This window comes from Phyllopteryx taeniolatus, unplaced genomic scaffold, assembly GCF_024500385.1.
Source record: "Phyllopteryx taeniolatus isolate TA_2022b unplaced genomic scaffold, UOR_Ptae_1.2 contig_24, whole genome shotgun sequence".
NCBI classification, from domain to species: Eukaryota; Metazoa; Chordata; class Actinopteri; order Syngnathiformes; family Syngnathidae; genus Phyllopteryx; species Phyllopteryx taeniolatus.
In genome coordinates, this window is record NW_026903162.1 from 362,501 (window position 1) to 380,000 (window position 17,500).

General features: G+C 40.7%; 1 protein-coding gene across 1 annotated transcript in view; it reads right to left on the reverse strand.

Moving 5' to 3' along the window:
- iqgap1 (IQ motif containing GTPase activating protein 1) overlaps nt 1-17,500 on the reverse strand; it is a 106,457-nt gene that overhangs the window by 27,009 nt on the left and 61,948 nt on the right. Inside the window, exons 9-19 of the mRNA XM_061764848.1 lie at nt 17,422-17,500; nt 17,179-17,336; nt 17,014-17,098; nt 16,205-16,368; nt 15,371-15,531; nt 15,157-15,281; nt 14,754-14,917; nt 3,586-3,676; nt 3,332-3,499; nt 305-447; nt 56-226 (exon numbers count right to left, since the gene is read on the reverse strand). The exon at nt 17,422-17,500 is cut by the window's right edge and continues 9 nt beyond it. Of these exons, the coding sequence (XP_061620832.1) occupies nt 56-226; nt 305-447; nt 3,332-3,499; nt 3,586-3,676; nt 14,754-14,917; nt 15,157-15,281; nt 15,371-15,531; nt 16,205-16,368; nt 17,014-17,098; nt 17,179-17,336; nt 17,422-17,500 (1,509 nt within the window). The remainder of the gene's footprint in view (nt 1-55; nt 227-304; nt 448-3,331; nt 3,500-3,585; nt 3,677-14,753; nt 14,918-15,156; nt 15,282-15,370; nt 15,532-16,204; nt 16,369-17,013; nt 17,099-17,178; nt 17,337-17,421) is intronic.

Here is a 17,500-nt window from a genome sequence, read left to right on the forward strand (position 1 = left end):
TTGTATCTTGCTTGGGCTCTCTGTATGTGCGTATACTAAATGGCCTTCATCCCACCTGTATTTGTGTAACAGCTGGCTCTTGTGATTTTAGGAAGTTCATCCGCTCCTTGAGGCCTTTCCTCACCAGGTAGCCACGACAACGAGCTTGCAGCTTGGTAATGAGAGTCTCGTTCGCCAGCCACAGCTGCTCTCGATTGTATGCTGTGGTTACCCCTGAAACTACAGACTGCGGGGAATAACAACTTTTTAAAAAGTTAGCGCTAAACAGCCTGGATTATGCAGTGCTGCAACAGGTACAACATACCTGAATGTCCTCCTTGTTGAGCTGTGTGTTGTTTTGTAGGAAACCCTCTGGTTCCACCCAGGTACCCTCTTTTGTATTCACGTTGTAATAGTAGTTGTGTCCACCCTTCACCCAGTGTTGTACCCATTCACTGCCGTTATCACCTGAATACCATAGTAGTGGTAAAAAGAAGATTAAGATTTTTTTTTTATCATAAATTAGTCTTGCCTTATACCTGTTATAGCAATATAATAGTTTGGAATGTAACTTTTGGATCCATCATTAGACTATCTCAGAAAAGCTTAGTTGCACAGTACACTGGATGTATAGCAGCATGCCCCGTTCAGTGAATCAGGAACCTGAAGCATTATGTACAGGATGTCAAGCCACCAAAATCCCTGACTAAAAACACTTGTGTTCACATCTCTACCGATAAAGGACGTCTATAGCTAAGGTCTTACACATACAGGATGCAGCTGTCATTTCGAAATTCTCTCTTTACACTCTTTATTGCCCCCAAGGACCCCTCTGTTATGTCTGGCTATCTGGCTATAGTTACACTACTGGATACAGAAAAAAAATATTGAGACACCCATCTTCATCAATTCATTAAGGGTTAGACATTTTGAAAAATGATTTGCTCACAACTTTGTGAAAGCAGTTTGGGAAAGGCCACTTTGTCTTCAAAAAGTGCAAAAAGCTGAATGAATTTGGTATGAAAGAACTTGATTGATTTCAAACTCATCAAGAACTTTTGAGATGTACGAGAACAGAACTTTACGACAGGGACTCCCATCCAACTGCCTGATGGGATGAATTGGCCAAAATTCCCAAAGGCACACAAAAATCTTGAAAATCGTCCTTCTAAAAGAGTAGCTGGAGAGGTGTCCCGCGTCATGTCTATTAAAGTGCATTGGGCTCGTAAATCTTCCACTCCAGTTTGATGACTCTAAAGGACATTAATACTAAACATACTCTGTACTATGGCTGTGAATTAACTGAAAAAAATGAATGTTGGCTATACAGTCATGTCAAATTAAAAAAGGACAACCTTTTTAAGCATTCTGTGTGGAGGATCTACAGCAGGGGTGCCCAAACATTTTGGCTCAGGGGCCACATTGACGTAAAAACATTGTCATGCGGGCCAGCATTAATTTTACATGCTACCGACAAGGGGAATGCTTTTTTGTATTTATTTTTATTTTATTTTGTTTTACTATGCTGTCTGCTGCTAGGTAGATCTGACAACTGCCTGACCTGGATAAATGACGGTTAAAATAAAAATTAATGAAATGCAAAATCAAGTATTTTTTATGAAATTTGACTCAAACTCAAACTTTATTCATCAGAATCAACAAACAACATGTTTGAATTAATGTGAAGGGTGATACTGAGATCTCGACTGCAGTAAATGGGGCAGGTCTGGCCCAAAAGCGGTGGTTTTAATGCGCAAGATGTCACGCAGGTGGGAGTCACTTAGTCTTGTCCACACGCGGTTCTTATTCATGTTCATGACTGAGAATGTCTTCTCACACAAGTATGTCGAGCCAAACAAGCTCAACATTTTCTTAGCAAATGTACGAATCTCTTGGAACCTGTCTTTATCCAGCTGCTGGTAAAAGTTGACAAGAGGGAGTTGTTGGTACCGGCTGAGACACACCGTGTCACACTGCAGCTCAATGAGCTCCAACTGCAGGTGGGCTGGAACGTTCACTGGAGAAGAAACTGAGCCATCTTACATCAGTGTGATACACAACATCTCCGTATTCAGCGTGGATATCCAGAAGAAATTGTTGAAACTGGCGGTGGCACAGGGCTTTGGAGCGAATATAATTAATAGCCTTTATCACCGGTTTCATAACGTGATCATATTTCAGATGTTTGGCACATAGAACTTGTTGGTGAATAATACAATGGAGTTTTATAGCTTTACCTCCTTCTTCGCTTACTTATTTACACACTAGGGTTGATAATCCACTGTGCTCGCCAACCATGGCAGGTGCGCCATCCGTAATAATCCCCGTGATTTTATTCCACTTTAATTTTATGTCATGTACGGCGGAACAAACAGAAGCAAATCAATATTTCCCTCTTGTTTGGTCCTTAAGGCTCTGGAGGTCAAGTAGCTCTTCACGCACGTTCATTTCACTGTCCACTCCTCTAAAAAAAAAATCAGTAACTAAGCGCTGTCGGATGCATCCGTGCTTTCGTCACAGGCTAACGAAAAAAATTCAAACTCCACTCCTTTTGCGTCCAACTGTCTCTTAATATCGGAAGAAACTTCTTCGATCCTTCGTGACACAGTGCTACGAGCCAGGAAAACATTGGCGAACTGTTGCTTTTTCTCAGGACAAATGTTCTCCACCATTTTCATCAAACAGTCTTTAATAAATTCACCCTCAGTAAAAGGTTTGCAGTGCTTGGCAATCAGCGTTGCCAGCTCATAGCTTGCCTTTGTTGTATTTTCATTCGACTCACTGGCTCTTGTGAAAAAGTGTTGCTGTGCCGTTAAATCAGCTTCCAGTTGCTTACATTTTTCACTACGTTCGTTCCCAGTTAGCTTGTCGTAATTAGCATGTTCCGTCTGGTAGTGCCTCTTTATATTGAGCTCCTTGAACACAGCCACAGTCTCTTGGCAAATTAGGCAGACGCAGTTGTTTCTAAACTCAGTGAAAAAATATTCAGATTTCCATTTGTCCTGGAAACGTAGGCCCTCGCTATCAACTTTCCTTTTCTTACTTCCAGTTGCCATTTTAGAAATGGGCAAAAAACAGATCATGCGCAAAACGGCCCCGCGAGAGTTCAGCCACAAGTTTACTGCCATCCTGTGGTGAAATATAAAATTGCGCGTGTATTTTGTACTGCCGGGCCACATATTATTGGTTTTATGACAGAGGCTTCGGGCCAGTGGAAATATGAACACGAGCCGGATTTGGCCCGGGGGCCGGACTTTGGGCATGTCTGATCTACAGCATGCTAACCAACAAGGTAATTTGTGACTAACATGCAGTCAATGTAATTCTTAACCCTATTCATTTGTGTCCTCACCATCTTTCTTCTTTACTTCTTTAATGTTGGCCAAGTCCTCTTGATAGGTCTGCGCACATTCAGAGGTGACTCCATACAGTCCTGCCCCAGAGTTACGCAGAGCTGTGACGGTCTCAGCTGCATCGCCACTATCCACCGCCTCATTTATGGTGTGGATAGACTGAGAGACTGTTGACACAAATAGCAAGGCAGCACTTTGTTGGAAACTTTTTATCTTCCAAATGGATGCAGCATGAACAAATGTGTCTGCTTACACAACAAGGCGTCCTTTGTGTCCTGGTTAGCCTGGAGAACAGCATCCTGGATCTCATCCAGCCAAAGCACAGCAGAAGGATCTTGCGTCTCCTTGGACAGACATTGAAAAATATGTTGAGCGTGGAAATCTACTAACTGCTTCACTTTTAATTTTTTGTGTTTCTATCATTGTAATAAGCAGTTTTATTTCAATTATTATTTAGCCTAATTATATTTTGTTTAAATTCTAACAAACTTTAGGATGCCTCAGCCAATTGCAGCCGTTCAGGAAGAGTTAACATTGATTTTATTTTTTAATTACATTTGAAATAAAATAAAATAAAAAAATCTATAAATTCTTTAAAAGTGCTTAAGCAGCAATATTTGTGAAACAAATTAAGTCACTGCCAAAACATTTGGCCACAACTGCTCATTCACACCCCTCAAAATTAGACACGTCTACAAAATCTAATCAGATCCAAACAAAGAGCTAAAGCTAATCTTATGTACTCATGACAATAGTTGAAAATAGCCAATGACTGTTGCAAAAGAAGCAAAAAATAAAAATAAAAAATAGAACAGTGTATATGAAACCTTGGTAAGAAAAGCCATAACGTCACACCAATAACCCAATGTATATTAGTGATTCTGAAAATATGGTACGAGTACCACTTGTGGTACTTGTAGACACTGGGTTTTCAGATCAAAAGATGAATATGATACAAAAGTTTAGAATTCCAGCTTTTATTTCATGGTATTTACATCTAGATGTGTTAAACAAGGCGGCACGGTGGACGACTGGTTAGAGCGTCAGCCTCACAGTTCTGAGGTGCGGGGTTCAATCCCCGTCCCCGCCTGTGTGGAGTTTGCATGTTCTCCCCGTGCCTGCGTGGGTTTTCTCCGGGCACTCCGGTTTCCTCCCACATCCCAAAAACATGCATTAATTGGAGACTCTAAATTGCCCGTAGGCATGACTGTGAGTGCGAATGGTTGTTAGTTTCTATGTGCCCTGCGATTGGCTGGCAACCAGTTCAGGGTGTACCCTGCCTCCTGCCCGATGACAGCTAGGATAGGCTCCAGCACGCCCGCGACCCTAGTGAGGAGAAGCGGCTCAGAAAATGGATGGATGGATGGATGTGTTAAACAACTCAGGAAAGAGCACCTTTTGTTTTTTCAAGTGAGCAAAAGTATTGGAATAAACATTATGAAATTAACTTAAAGTGAATAACATTTAATATTTGGTGGCATAACCCTTACTTGCAATAACTGCATCAAGACTGCGACCCATTGACTTCACCAGACTGTTGCATTCTTCATTTGAAATGCTTTTCTAGGCCTTTACTGCAGCCTCTTTCAGTTCTTGTTGGGTTAAGGTCCGGTGATTGACTTGGCCAGTCCGTCCCTGATGAAATCCTTTGTTGTGTTGGCAGTGTGTTTGGGGCCATTGTCTTGTTGCATGATGAAGCTTCTCCCAATTAGTTTAGATGCATTTTTCTTTAAATTGTCTCATATTCATCTTTGAATCTGAAATGTCTTCAGGATACAACAAAAACAAAGGAATTGACCTTGCCGTTTCCAAAACTTTTGGAGGGGACTGTATAAGTATATAAAATGAGCCTGCAAAAAAATAATGGAAAATAGAGCCTGCCTTGGGGGATTAAGGTTAAAATTAAATTTGCCTAATTTCTTTGCTTTTTTGTTTTGGCTTCCAAATTGAGCCAGGCCCATCTCCACCTGCACCTGGTGCCTGCTTCAAGCTGTGCCACATGAATAGCATCCTCCTCTTTAAGCACTCTTATTCTGAAATTCAATTTACTGCACGGTGTTTTCTCAAGTTATAAGTGAGCTGAAATATCCAGGTTTGGGCAGACAGTGCCATAAAAATACTACAATACATGAAAGCTGTTTTTGTTCGTCTAAATGTGAACAAGAGTAGTGCACCGTTGCCTTCATGGTAATGACGAACTTCCCAAAATGGTGGCCATTTGGTACGACGATAGTGTTAATACCTATGCCCGGGAAGCCCAATAGAAGACGCGCGAGGTCATGTGACTTTCTCTTGTCGTTTGATTGGTGAACTAGACTTAAACGTCACTAGCGCTTAAATTAGATTGTCGCAAACAGCGCCCAATGCGGAAGTCGAAGTCGTAGTCTCGCGGATGAAATAGTTGATAAATAAGCAATAACTAAATAAGTAAAAGTAGCGAGCGACATTTAGATCATTGTAACGGAGTAAAAGTAACGTTACCGCTAGCTGTCAGCATTCAAAGAGTACGAAATGATTTGCATGTGTGTGTATTGTACCGCTAGCTTTTGTTGACTATACTTGAACATGTTTTTGTAGAACAAATTGAATATAGCTACTGTAATTTTAACATGGCAAGCAGTGGCTAGAAATAAGTTAATGTACAGCGGAACCTTGGGTTGTGAACAGCCCAGTTTACAAATAATTACGTACAAAATTTCCGTTGAAAAATTATCTCTAGTTACGTATTATTTCCGGTTTGCGAATGGTCTTGGTATAGACGAATGCTGCATGATGATCACTGACTCCGTGCATACCGCATTGCTGTAAGCTGAAAACAAGTTGTCTGCTCCACAACGTAAGGCGGAAATCTGCTCTAGGCGGAAGTTGCGCCTCCACATCCTCAATCATCCAATCTAATATCGTTTGTGGTTGACATCAAAAAGGAAGTCCGAAGTTTACAGTATGTACCCTATATTGCCAAAATTTCTCACCTGCCTTGACTCACATATGATTTTAAATTATATCCCATTCCATATAGTTTAATATGATGTTGGTCTACGCTTTGCAGCTATAACAACTTCAACTCTTGTGGGAAGGCTTTCAACAGGGTTTAAGAGTGAATTTTTTGGCCATTCTTTCAGGAGCATATTTGTGAGGTCACACACTGATGATGGACGAGAAGGCCTGGCTCACTGGCCACTCGAAATCAACCCAAAGGTGTTCTATTGGGATGAGGGCAGAACTCTGTGCAGGCCAGTCCAGGTCATCCATACCAAATTCTCTCACCCGTATTTATGGACTTTACTTTGTACACTGGTGCACAGACATGTTGGAACAGCCCAGAAAAGATACACCCAGACCTACAGCAGCTGAAATAAGTATTTAACATGTTACCATTTTTCTCAATAAATGTTTCCAAAGGTGCTATTGACATGAAAGTTCCACCAGTGGCTGAGAACAACCCAAGTAATCCATACATACAAAGAAAGTAGAACAAATAAGATCAGAAATTAAGTTATGTGTAATAATGTGAAATGACACAGGGAAAAATTATTGAACACGGCAACTGGTATTTATTTAATACTTTGTAGAAAAGCCTTTGTTTGCAATGACAGCTTCAAGACGCCTCCTGTATAGAGAAACTAGTCACATGGTGTGATTTTGACCCCTTCCTTTACAAAAACCGTCTTCAAATCTTGAAGGTTCCGTGGGCTTCTTTTATGGATCTTGAGCTTCAGTTCTTTCCATACATTTTCAATTGGATTCAAGTCAGGTGATTGGCTGGGCCATTCTAGCAGCTTGATTTTTTATTTTTTTTATTTGAAACCAATTGAGTTTCCTTGGCAGTATGTTTTGGATCATTATCCTGCTGAAATGTCCACCCTCATTTCATTTTCATCATCCTCGTAGATGGCAGCAGATTTATGTCAAGACTGTCTCGGTACATTTGCCCATTCATCCTTCCTTCAATAATTTGACATTTACCAGTACCATTAGCCGAAAAGCAGCCCCACACCATCATGTTCCCACCTCCGAACTTCACTGTGGTTATGGTGTTATTAAGGTGAAGTGCAGTGGCATTTCTCCTCCAAACGTGTGCATTTTGGCATCCAAACAGTTCAATTTTGCTCTTATCCAAACAGACTATATTCTCCCACTATTTAACTGGCTTGTCCAAATGTTGTTCAGCAAACTTTAAACAAGCTTTGACATGCTTTTTTCCCCACCAATGGGGTCTTGCGTGGTAAGCATGCATACAGGCCATGGCGGCGGAGTACATTACTCACTGTTCTCCTTGTGACAACAGTACCTGCTAATTCCAAGTCTTTTTGAAGCTCTACACAGGTGGTCCTTGGCTCTTGGACAACTCTTCTGATTATTTTTTGCACTCCTCTTCTCAGAAAGGCCATCATTTAGGACAGAACCAGCTGATATTCATTTGCATTGACAAGGGGCTTTTTACACCTCCCTTCATGTGTTCAATACTTTTTTTCCCTGTGTCATTTCAGATTTTTACACACAATGTAATTTCTGAGTATATTTGTTCTACTTTCTTTGTATGTATGGATTACTTGGGTTGTTCCCAACATCTGGTCAATAGCACCTTTGGAAGTATATTTAGTGAGGAAAAATGGTGATGTGTTAAATACTTGTTTCAGCCGCTGTTAGTAGTCAAATATGTCAAAAGACAGAATAAGGATCCTGCAAAAGGCCACTAACCTGAAAGGCACAGACATTTACATCATTGAAGATTACACTGATGCAGTCCGACAAAAAAGAAAATAACTTATGCCAAAACTGAAAGTCCGTGATAGAGGAGATATCGCATTCCTAAGACATGACAAACTGATCATTTACTCCCGTAGCAGTACCCCAAGACAGCAAAGAGACACCTAACTACAACATACAGTACCAACTCACACAATCTATATTTGTGTTTACAAATGTAATTAATTACAATTAGAAATGAATCTAAAAACGTTTGTGCAGAACACAAGACATCTTACGCTGAAAATAATTTAGATCCTAACAACCACTTTTACAACCTCATTAACAACTGTGACTATTACACAGATGAACAATTCGTAGCTAATATATAAATGGAAAATAATTCTATAACACACTTCAACAGCAGAAGCCTCTATAAACTATACTTGGACAAATTCAACAAATTCACAATAGCTATAGAAATCTGTCAAGATACAGTGTCGTGAAAAAGTATTGGCCTCCTTCTCAAATTCATATATTTTTTCATAGTTTCGCCACTTTAATGTCTGAGATCATCAAACAAATGTAAAGATCAGACAAATATAACCCAAGTGAACATGCAATGCTGTTTTTTTAATGGTGATTAAATGTTTTAAGGAAAAAAACAACTACCGTATTATCACGACCATAAGGCGCACTTAAAAGTCTTAAATTTGCGCCAAAATGGACGGGGCTTATAATGCGGCGCGCCTAATGTGTACACAGAGTTCCAAAAGCTGTAAATGTTGTGTAACTTTGATGAGCGCTCCGCTTGACTGCATTTCCTGCCGACACGCTGCTTATATAGGAGGAAAGCCGGACGTGACTGAGGACAGCATGCGGACGTTAAAGGGGGAAGGGTGCGCGTGACAGAGGACGCTAAAGGCACGTCCCCAGTAGGTATATAGCGCCGGTATGTGCATTGTGCAAAACAACATCGGTTTGGCGAAGGACCCCCGAAAATGGCACCTACGAAGAGACACGCTTACGAAGCACAGTTTAAACTGCAAGCTATCAGTTACGCGGAGGAACATGGGAATCGAGCAGCCGCGAGAGAATTCAAGATCAAGGAATCCATGGTTTGCAAGTGGAGGAAACAGGAAACCAAGCTTTGCCAAGTCAAGAAGACAAAGCTGAGTTTCCGCGGAAACAAGGCGAGGTGGCCCGAGTTGGAAGACCAACTCGAGCAATGGATTAATGATCAAAGAACAGCCGGGAGAAGCATCATTGCTGAACAGCCCCCCGGCAACGAGACTGACTCCGACAATGACGAGGGAACCCGGCATGTTTGATGGAAAACTTGCAAAGCTGTTCATTTCGGATACAGAAGATGAAGACGTTGATGGATTTGTGGATGAGGGTTGACAAAAAAAAATAAAATGTGAGTACATTGTTAAATACTTCAATAAAGTACAACCGAACTCAGTTTTGCTCCCGCTGCCTTTTTAAAAACATTGTTTTAGCGTGCATGCATGCTACCATATGTTTTAAGATAGCGTATGTTTTACCATGTCTGCGCCCAATAATACGGTGCGCCTTATGGTCGTGAAAATACGGTAATCAAAGTTAGATGGCCCTGTGTGAAAAAGCAATGACCCCCTTAACCTAATGACTGGTTGGGCCATCCTCAGCAGCAACAACTGAAATCAAGTGGGGGTTATTTTTTTTATTTTTTATAACTGATAGTGAGTCTTTCACCTCTGTGGAGATATTTTACCCCACTCTTCCTTGAAGAATTGTTTGAATTCAACAAAAATGGAGGATTTTCGAGCATGAACGGTCATGCTACTGAATTTCAATTTTTATGGCAGAGTGGCCCGACAGAAGCCTCTCTTCAGTGCAAGACACATGAAAGCCCGCGTGGAGTTTGCTAAAACATACCTGAAGGACTCCAACATGGTGAAAAATAAGATTTTCTGGTCTGATGAGACTTTTAGCAATATAGTTTGTTATTTATTGAATTCTAGTGTCTCTTAAATTAAGACAAGGAACAGTTAATGTTGGCTTAATCACGTCGAAACAGCTCGCCGCGAAGGCATTCCGTGGGCGGAAGTTCTGCCTATACACACATTCAGCCAAACAGATGCGACCCGCAGCTGCCAGTGTACGAATGAAGATTGAAGTAGGCGTGATATCGTCGCACAGAACTTTTTCTAAACAAGTAAACCAACGGCTAAACAGTCAGAGTGGCACCCAATTTAAAAAGGGAAACTGCTAAAGATAGTGTTCGGTAGCAGTTGTCATGGATGAGCAGAAACATCTTTACTGTGCTTCTTCTAGCGTTGCGCAACCGTCATTGACTGTGTGTCACGCAATGCAACTGAGGTAGGCACTGCAACTTTGTTGTTGTTTTTTTCTCTTTATTAGACTGACAAAAAAAAAGTGCTCGCTGGTGGTAGTGTGAGCAATGCAATAAAAAATGATCAAAAGAAATGTGCAACAAAATGACTAACAGAGCAATTCATCTTTTCAATGACTGTGACGTCCCAATTTCAGATTTATTTATTTTTCTGTACAGAAAAAGAAAAGTTTCCCTGGATCGGTTTGTTTCGCCAAAATCAACCAAGGAATGAAAAATGAAACACAAAAGAAAACCACCCGAAAAAGAATTTCCCCGTGTTATTATGGAAGAAGGCTCTTCTTCAATGAGGAGCTGTAGCCCTCCTCCCCTTTTCCTCCTTAGTTCAAGCTAATGACCACTAAAATTATATTTATTAGTTTGTTATTACTTTATAATGGTGTTTTTTTCACTTATTTCTATATTTCACTATATTTGTTAACCAAATGTAAAAAGGTATAACTTAATTTTGGGGTTGAAACTGATTAATTGCATTTCTATTAATTGAAATGGGAAACATCACCTTGGTTTAAGAATGTTTCGGGTTACAAACAGGAACACAGAACGAATTAAGTTCGTAACCCAAGGTTCCACTGTATTATTGAGGTAATATGTTTTTCATTAGAACAAGATTTTCTTTCTTTTTGCTTAACACCTTAAGTAGAACTGCAATATTGTTAGCTTTTTTTTGTTAATACCCAAAGTAGAATGGCAACCTTGAAGTAGTGTTTTAGTTGACCATTTTAACACAAAATCCTAACCTATTGTAAAGACATTTATATATTGTTAATAGACATAATAAATTAAGGTATTTGTTGATAATTAATTCGCCCTTCTCTAGTTTGTGGGTTTGTGTTCATCGTCATAGTTATGAGCAGTGTGTGTGATCTGGCGAACTATGCTGCAAGTGTGTGTTTTGGGGCCACTAAAATCCAAAATCAAGTTGCATTTTCTCATGCTGGGGCCGAGGTGTGTCACTGTGCCCGATTTTAGCCACGCCCTTAATGTGTGGACAACTGAGAAGGTGAAAAAGAGTTTAACGCTACAGCTCAACAATTCAATTCAAATAAATTGTTCTCAATCTTTGCATGTTTTCAGAACTTGAAATATTTAATGTATTTAGAAACTTCTATCCATCCATCCATCCATTTTCCGTATTGCTTATCCTCACTAGGGTCATGGGCGTGCTGGAGCCAATCCCAGCTGACTCTGGGCGAGAGGCAGGGTACACCCTGAATTGGTCGCCAGCCAATCGCAGGGCACACAGACAAACAACCATTCACACTCACATTCACACCTAAGGGGAAAAGTATTGAATTAACCTACCATGCATGTTTTTGGTATGTGGGAGGAAAGCAGAATATCGGGGGGGGGGGGGGGGGGAGGGGGGGGGGGGCATGCTGAGAATATGCAAACTCCACACCAGGGAGGCAGGATTTTAACCCGAGTCCTCATAAATGTGAGCCAGATGTGCAAACCAGTCGTCCACCATGCCTCCAATTTAGAAACAAATCCCAAAAATTACTTTACAGGGTCCTATAGTATAAGACATTTGCTTTAAATCTTTTAGAACTATTTGTTCACAAACAAAGTATAATTTGTATTTAACTTCTATGTGCAAGACATTTTAATTGAATTATTATGTAATTGGCTGGCAAAAGGTTCAGTGTACCCCGCTTCTCGCTCGCAGTCAGCTGGGATAGGCTCCAGCATACCCTAGTGAGGCTAAGTGGGGAAGAAAAAGGATGGATGGATGTAATCTAAGCACAGTTTTTTTTATTTTCCTACATATAAGTGGCTAACAATCATATGCAATATAATTTAAAAAAAAACTATAGCTCACTTTCGATGAACACTGATGCCTACTATGCTACTGTATTTCATTCTCGGTCATTATGGTGGTACTTGAACAGAAAGTATTTTTTTTTAGGTGGTACTTGGTGTAAACATTTTGGGAACTACTGAAATATACTGTAGTAACCCATTATCGTATCCAGATGGCGCACTCCTCTATACAAGGCACTGCTGCCCTCATTCTAATAGCCACCTCATCTGGTTCCAGCCTTCTCTTTTTGTGCTGCAGAGGAGGTGTGTGCATTATGAGGAAGAGGCTGAGTCAGACTGATACCTGATCTTAAGGCTGAAGGGTAAATAGAGACTAACATCTGGAGCAACATGCAGCTGAAGTCTACCAAACTCTATCTTTGCAGTAGGAGAAGTTAAACCTGATGTGTTTTTTATGTCTGCAGTAGGTGTTTTAAGTCGTATTTGCAGACAGTGAATAATGACTGCATGAGGCGCCCAGTAAGGGTGTGGTGCCTGAGCAATGAGGCGACTAGTGCAATAACTGTGGCGCAGCTTGTAACATATTACCCACATGTCATGCAACTCAAGAGGAAGTGAAAGGGCTGCAAGGGCTGAAAAGTTAATAACTCATCTTCCAAAATTTTGGTTGCATGTGATTCATGTTTTCTTCCTTAGAAGCCACACGGTGATTTTTTTTTTAAATCATTAAAAGTCTACTTGCAAATCCACATATAGAACAATGCTTCAGACAGGCCAATTTGTGATCACAGTATGCCCATTTTAAGAGGAATCGCAGATGTTATAGAGCTTGTTAGTCAGCGGAGTCTGGGCAAAATTTCCTGCTCTTTATCTAGGCTCAACCCACAGTGAAAGACACCTTCTGTCTCTCTAACGGGTCTCATACAGCAGAGGTAATCAGGAACCAGCAAGAATCATGTTGTTTCATTTCCTCTGACCTCATATCACCTTCACAATACTTCCACTGTAGCTTTGATTTGTCAGTCTCAGCAGAGCAATGCCCCATCAAGCCTCTGAAATCCAACACTGCACTGTTCTAATCACGTTTTCGCCTAAAACTGCCACATTAAAAACTAGAAGCCTGTTCCCATGGGTCTAGCCTAGTGGTTCTCAAACTTTTTACAAGTACCACCTAAAAAAAGTAGCACTGTAGCAGTCAACTTTCTGTCCCTTTATGGAAGTGAGGCTATGCTTGTTATTTCCTGTCAAAAAGGCATGAAAATAGTTCACTTTCAATCTCTTTGTTTTCTTTGTCATGAATCCCCATATTATATATTTAAGGGTTTGTGTGAAAGCTGCTGTCCATATTTGGGGATGAGTGGGCTGCACCCATAGATTTAGCCCTGATAAGCAAAAGTATCATTTTTTTCTTTTTTTAGGGAGATGAGGAGATCCCAAAAACATGCATGGTCGGTTAATTGAAGACTCTAAATTGCCTGTAGGTGTGAATGTGAGCACGATTGGCTGGCGACAAGTTCAGGGTGTACCCTGCCCCTCGCCCAAAAATAGTTGGGATAGGCTGCAACATGCCAGCGACCTTAGTAAGGATAAGCTGTATGGAAAATGGATGGATGAAGGGGGAGGGGGGCTTGAAAACAAACTTAGGAAGAAAAAATATATTTAAATTAATGGCCAATGTTCTTAAAAAGGGCTTTTGAGAAATACAATGTCATAAATTGAAAATGTGAAATGTAATAAACAGAACGAAAAACAAGTTTAGCATTACTTTGGTTAGCAATTTATCTTCTGTGGCAAAGCACCAAACCAAATATGGTGTACACATGCAAAAACACAAAACAAAGGCCAATGAGTCTGAGCTGGTTTTCCAGACTAGTATCAACAGAGTTTTCTCTTTGATCAAAGTTTGCACAAATACAACCAAAGAAAGGCATGTAAGGAAACAACAAGTGTTAAGTGACAGGGAGAAATGATCACAGCATGACATCATCCAACTGCACGAGTCATGTGCTGCTCATAGGCCTGAGTCAAACAGAGCCGTCTGCATGTGTCATATGTCTCTGTGCCCTGTGATCAAACATTCACAGTAGTACAAATCTATTTATCGCCAGATCGAGAGCTGCATTGCTGTAGCTGGGTAACACAGCAGGAACCAACCATGATGTTCATTACAGTATTGACTAAATGAATGAGTGTTGTTAACCAAAGTCAGCTAGCAATAAGTAGAAAAAAAACGTGATACTGAGAACCATATAGACCATTTTGTTATTCCTTCTCCTTCCATACATTTATTTGAGCCACTTTATTAGGTTCATCAATATTATCTATTTCTTTGTAAAGCTGTATTTTTGTAAATCAGTATAGATTACATGTCATTAAATTTTAAGCAGTGCATTTTTACTGTGTGCTTTATGTCTGGTTAGCGTAGACCTTAGTTAATTCCTTGATGAAAAGTACTACATTATTTGTAATAATTTTTTAAATTTGTGTGTTTGTTACTGCACTCCCTTAATGGAAATATTGTTCAACATCTATGTGTAACATTAGTACATTTGTGTTTATAATTATCTTACATGAGCCTTCTCCCTGCGGGCCTCCAGCAGTTTGTCGTGGTAGTGCTGAGCCACAAATGGTTCCACATCTGTGAGCTTGGCTGACTGGTTCTGCAACATGGCCAGGGTCTTCATAGGATCCCCTTCATCCAACGCCTCATTGATCAGTCCGATAGCTGCAATACCTACAAACACAGTTTTGTTTTGGTGACAATATTGTATATTAATAATGTAGAATTATTAAAATGCTTGGTGTCAATACTACAAGTGACTGTGTACTATTAGAGGAAGATCTCTGAGATGTTGGTCAAGCGCATGGGTATGGATTGCTTTTTTTTTTTTTTTTTTTTTTTTAAATCTAAAAAAATATTTCTAGGCTTGAATTAATATGACGTATCTGTGCCTATATGTGTGTATATCTTACGTTCATGCTCCTCCTGCACAGACATGTTGACCTGGTCAATACAGGCTTGTATGTCATTCCAGGTGAGATAATCACAACCCTCTTCCCTGGCTGCTGCCTTTAGACGAATCAACTCATCCATGTACCTGAGGCACAATCGGTGCAATATTACACTGATAATCCATCTGACAATATTCTGGCTACTATCTTAATGATGCCTGTAGTGAGCACAAACCTTTGCGCATATTCAGGCTCAACATTACTAAGCCCTGTGATGGAGCTAGACAGTTGTCTCCACAGGGTGGCCCGGTCTCCAACGTCGACTGCCTCATTTATCAGCACCACTGATGACAGCATCTCAACTGCAACAAGCAGCTCTGGATGGGATAGAGAGCCCTGCGGAATAGAGTTATAGGGGGTTTTACATTTCAACTGCTTTTTCTCTGCACTGAAATTGTTACACAAGAAGGTGAAATGTTTTGTAGTTTATTTGCTGCCGCCATCCATCCATTTTCTATACGGGTTGCCCTCAATAGGGTCGCAGGTGGACCCTATCCCAGCTGACTGGGCGAGAGGTGGTGTAGACCCTAGACTGGTCCCCAGCCAACTGCAGGGCAAATACTATAGACAACCATTCACAGTCACATTCAAACCTATGGACAATTGTGTCTTCAATTAACCCAACATGCATGTTTTTGGCAAACTTTGCATAGGAAGGCCTGTGGCAGGTTTTGAACCCCAAACCTCAGACCTGTGAGGCAGACGTGCTAATGTAAAAATAAATAAATAGTTTTTGTCATTACAAATATAAAAAGGTACCAGTAATCAGTAGACGCCACCATCAGAAAATACAGCCAATTATTACTATACATTTGTAAACCTGGAATGTATGCTTTATGTACTGATTTTCGTCCAGTATCAGTGCCTGGAATTGTGTTTAATTTTTATTCTATATTTTCTATATAACAAATCAACTCCGAATAACTGTCAACACAGACATTCAGGTCAATTGCTACTGTGTAAACCCTGGTTCTGCTCTGTGTAATTGTGTATATTTCTTTGTGAGTACCTCTGAGCTTTGCTGCTGCAAGCTGGCCAGCTCTCGCTGGTAGAGATTTGCAGCACTGGGATAGACTTCAGGAAGCTGAGCGTCAGGGTTCATCAGCTCCTCCACAGTCATCTCTGGTACATCTTCCCTAATGGCAAAGTTGATACGCTCCACTGCCTTTAACACTACCCACATAGAACCAAATTAAAAGGATGGGGTTACAAACTATTTTCTCGAACCAAGTCAATATTCTCTCAGTGCAAATGTAAATAAAAGATCCCTTTCTAAATGAATTTTTGCATGGATAATGCAGAGACAGTCTGCAAAACGAGTTAATACTATGGCCTTAAATACATTTTAAGCGGGCTGCTGTGGCTCAGTAGGTAGAGCGGGTTGTCCAGTGACCGAAGGGTCACTAGTTCAAATATATGAATGTGTATGTGAGGCTTTGTAAAGCCTATGATGGTGTCGATACAGCGCTATACAAGTGCAGTCCATTTACTAATTTAATTAGTTAATATGGACCATCAGCAATCTGGGTTACACCATCAAATCAACAAAACTCAGTCCAAATAAACAGCCTTTAAGAGTAAATCTAATAGTGTTCCCCACAGCTGTTGTTTTGATCGGAGCGCCGGGGCAGGACCAACTGTAAATTTTGTTGGAAAAGCAGACAATGCAGGTCTTATAATGTCTGGAAGGAATTATAGCATAGAAACCATGAATGGATAGGAACACATTGGAATACAGCTTTTACCATAAGACCTGATACAATTCCATACAAGTGGGGAGAATTCCAATACTCAAGACTGTCCGATGGGTGCATATACTTTTTAAGTAGCTTTCTGCTATGTCATTCGCCACGTCCACACCAGCCTGGAGCTCATCCTTCGTCAGTGCTTGGCCTGGAATTGCCTAATAAGGAAGATGTCTGGATGAGATTACATTAGCAACCCAGAGACAAAGGATTTCAGTATTCTTGAAATGCATCATACTAGTTCTTTGTTCTCTCTGTCACCCTGGAGTTGTTTCAGGTACCAGCCTTTGTTCTGGGCCAGCAGGTTCTGGATGCCCATGGCCTTCAATGCCTCGTATAACTTATCCTCATCCCCGCTCAGCAACGCCTGTTCAGCAGCACTTAAGGCATTGTCCACTATTGGGGTTTGGGTGGGGGGAACGTTGACATTTCACTACAGAACCGATGGAAAATTGTTGTTGAGTCCAGACTAAGCACTCACCATTGACTTTGTTAACGTTGCCCTGGATTTCAGCCTGGGTGAGAAGCTCATCGTAGATATCTCTCTCAGCGTCAGCATT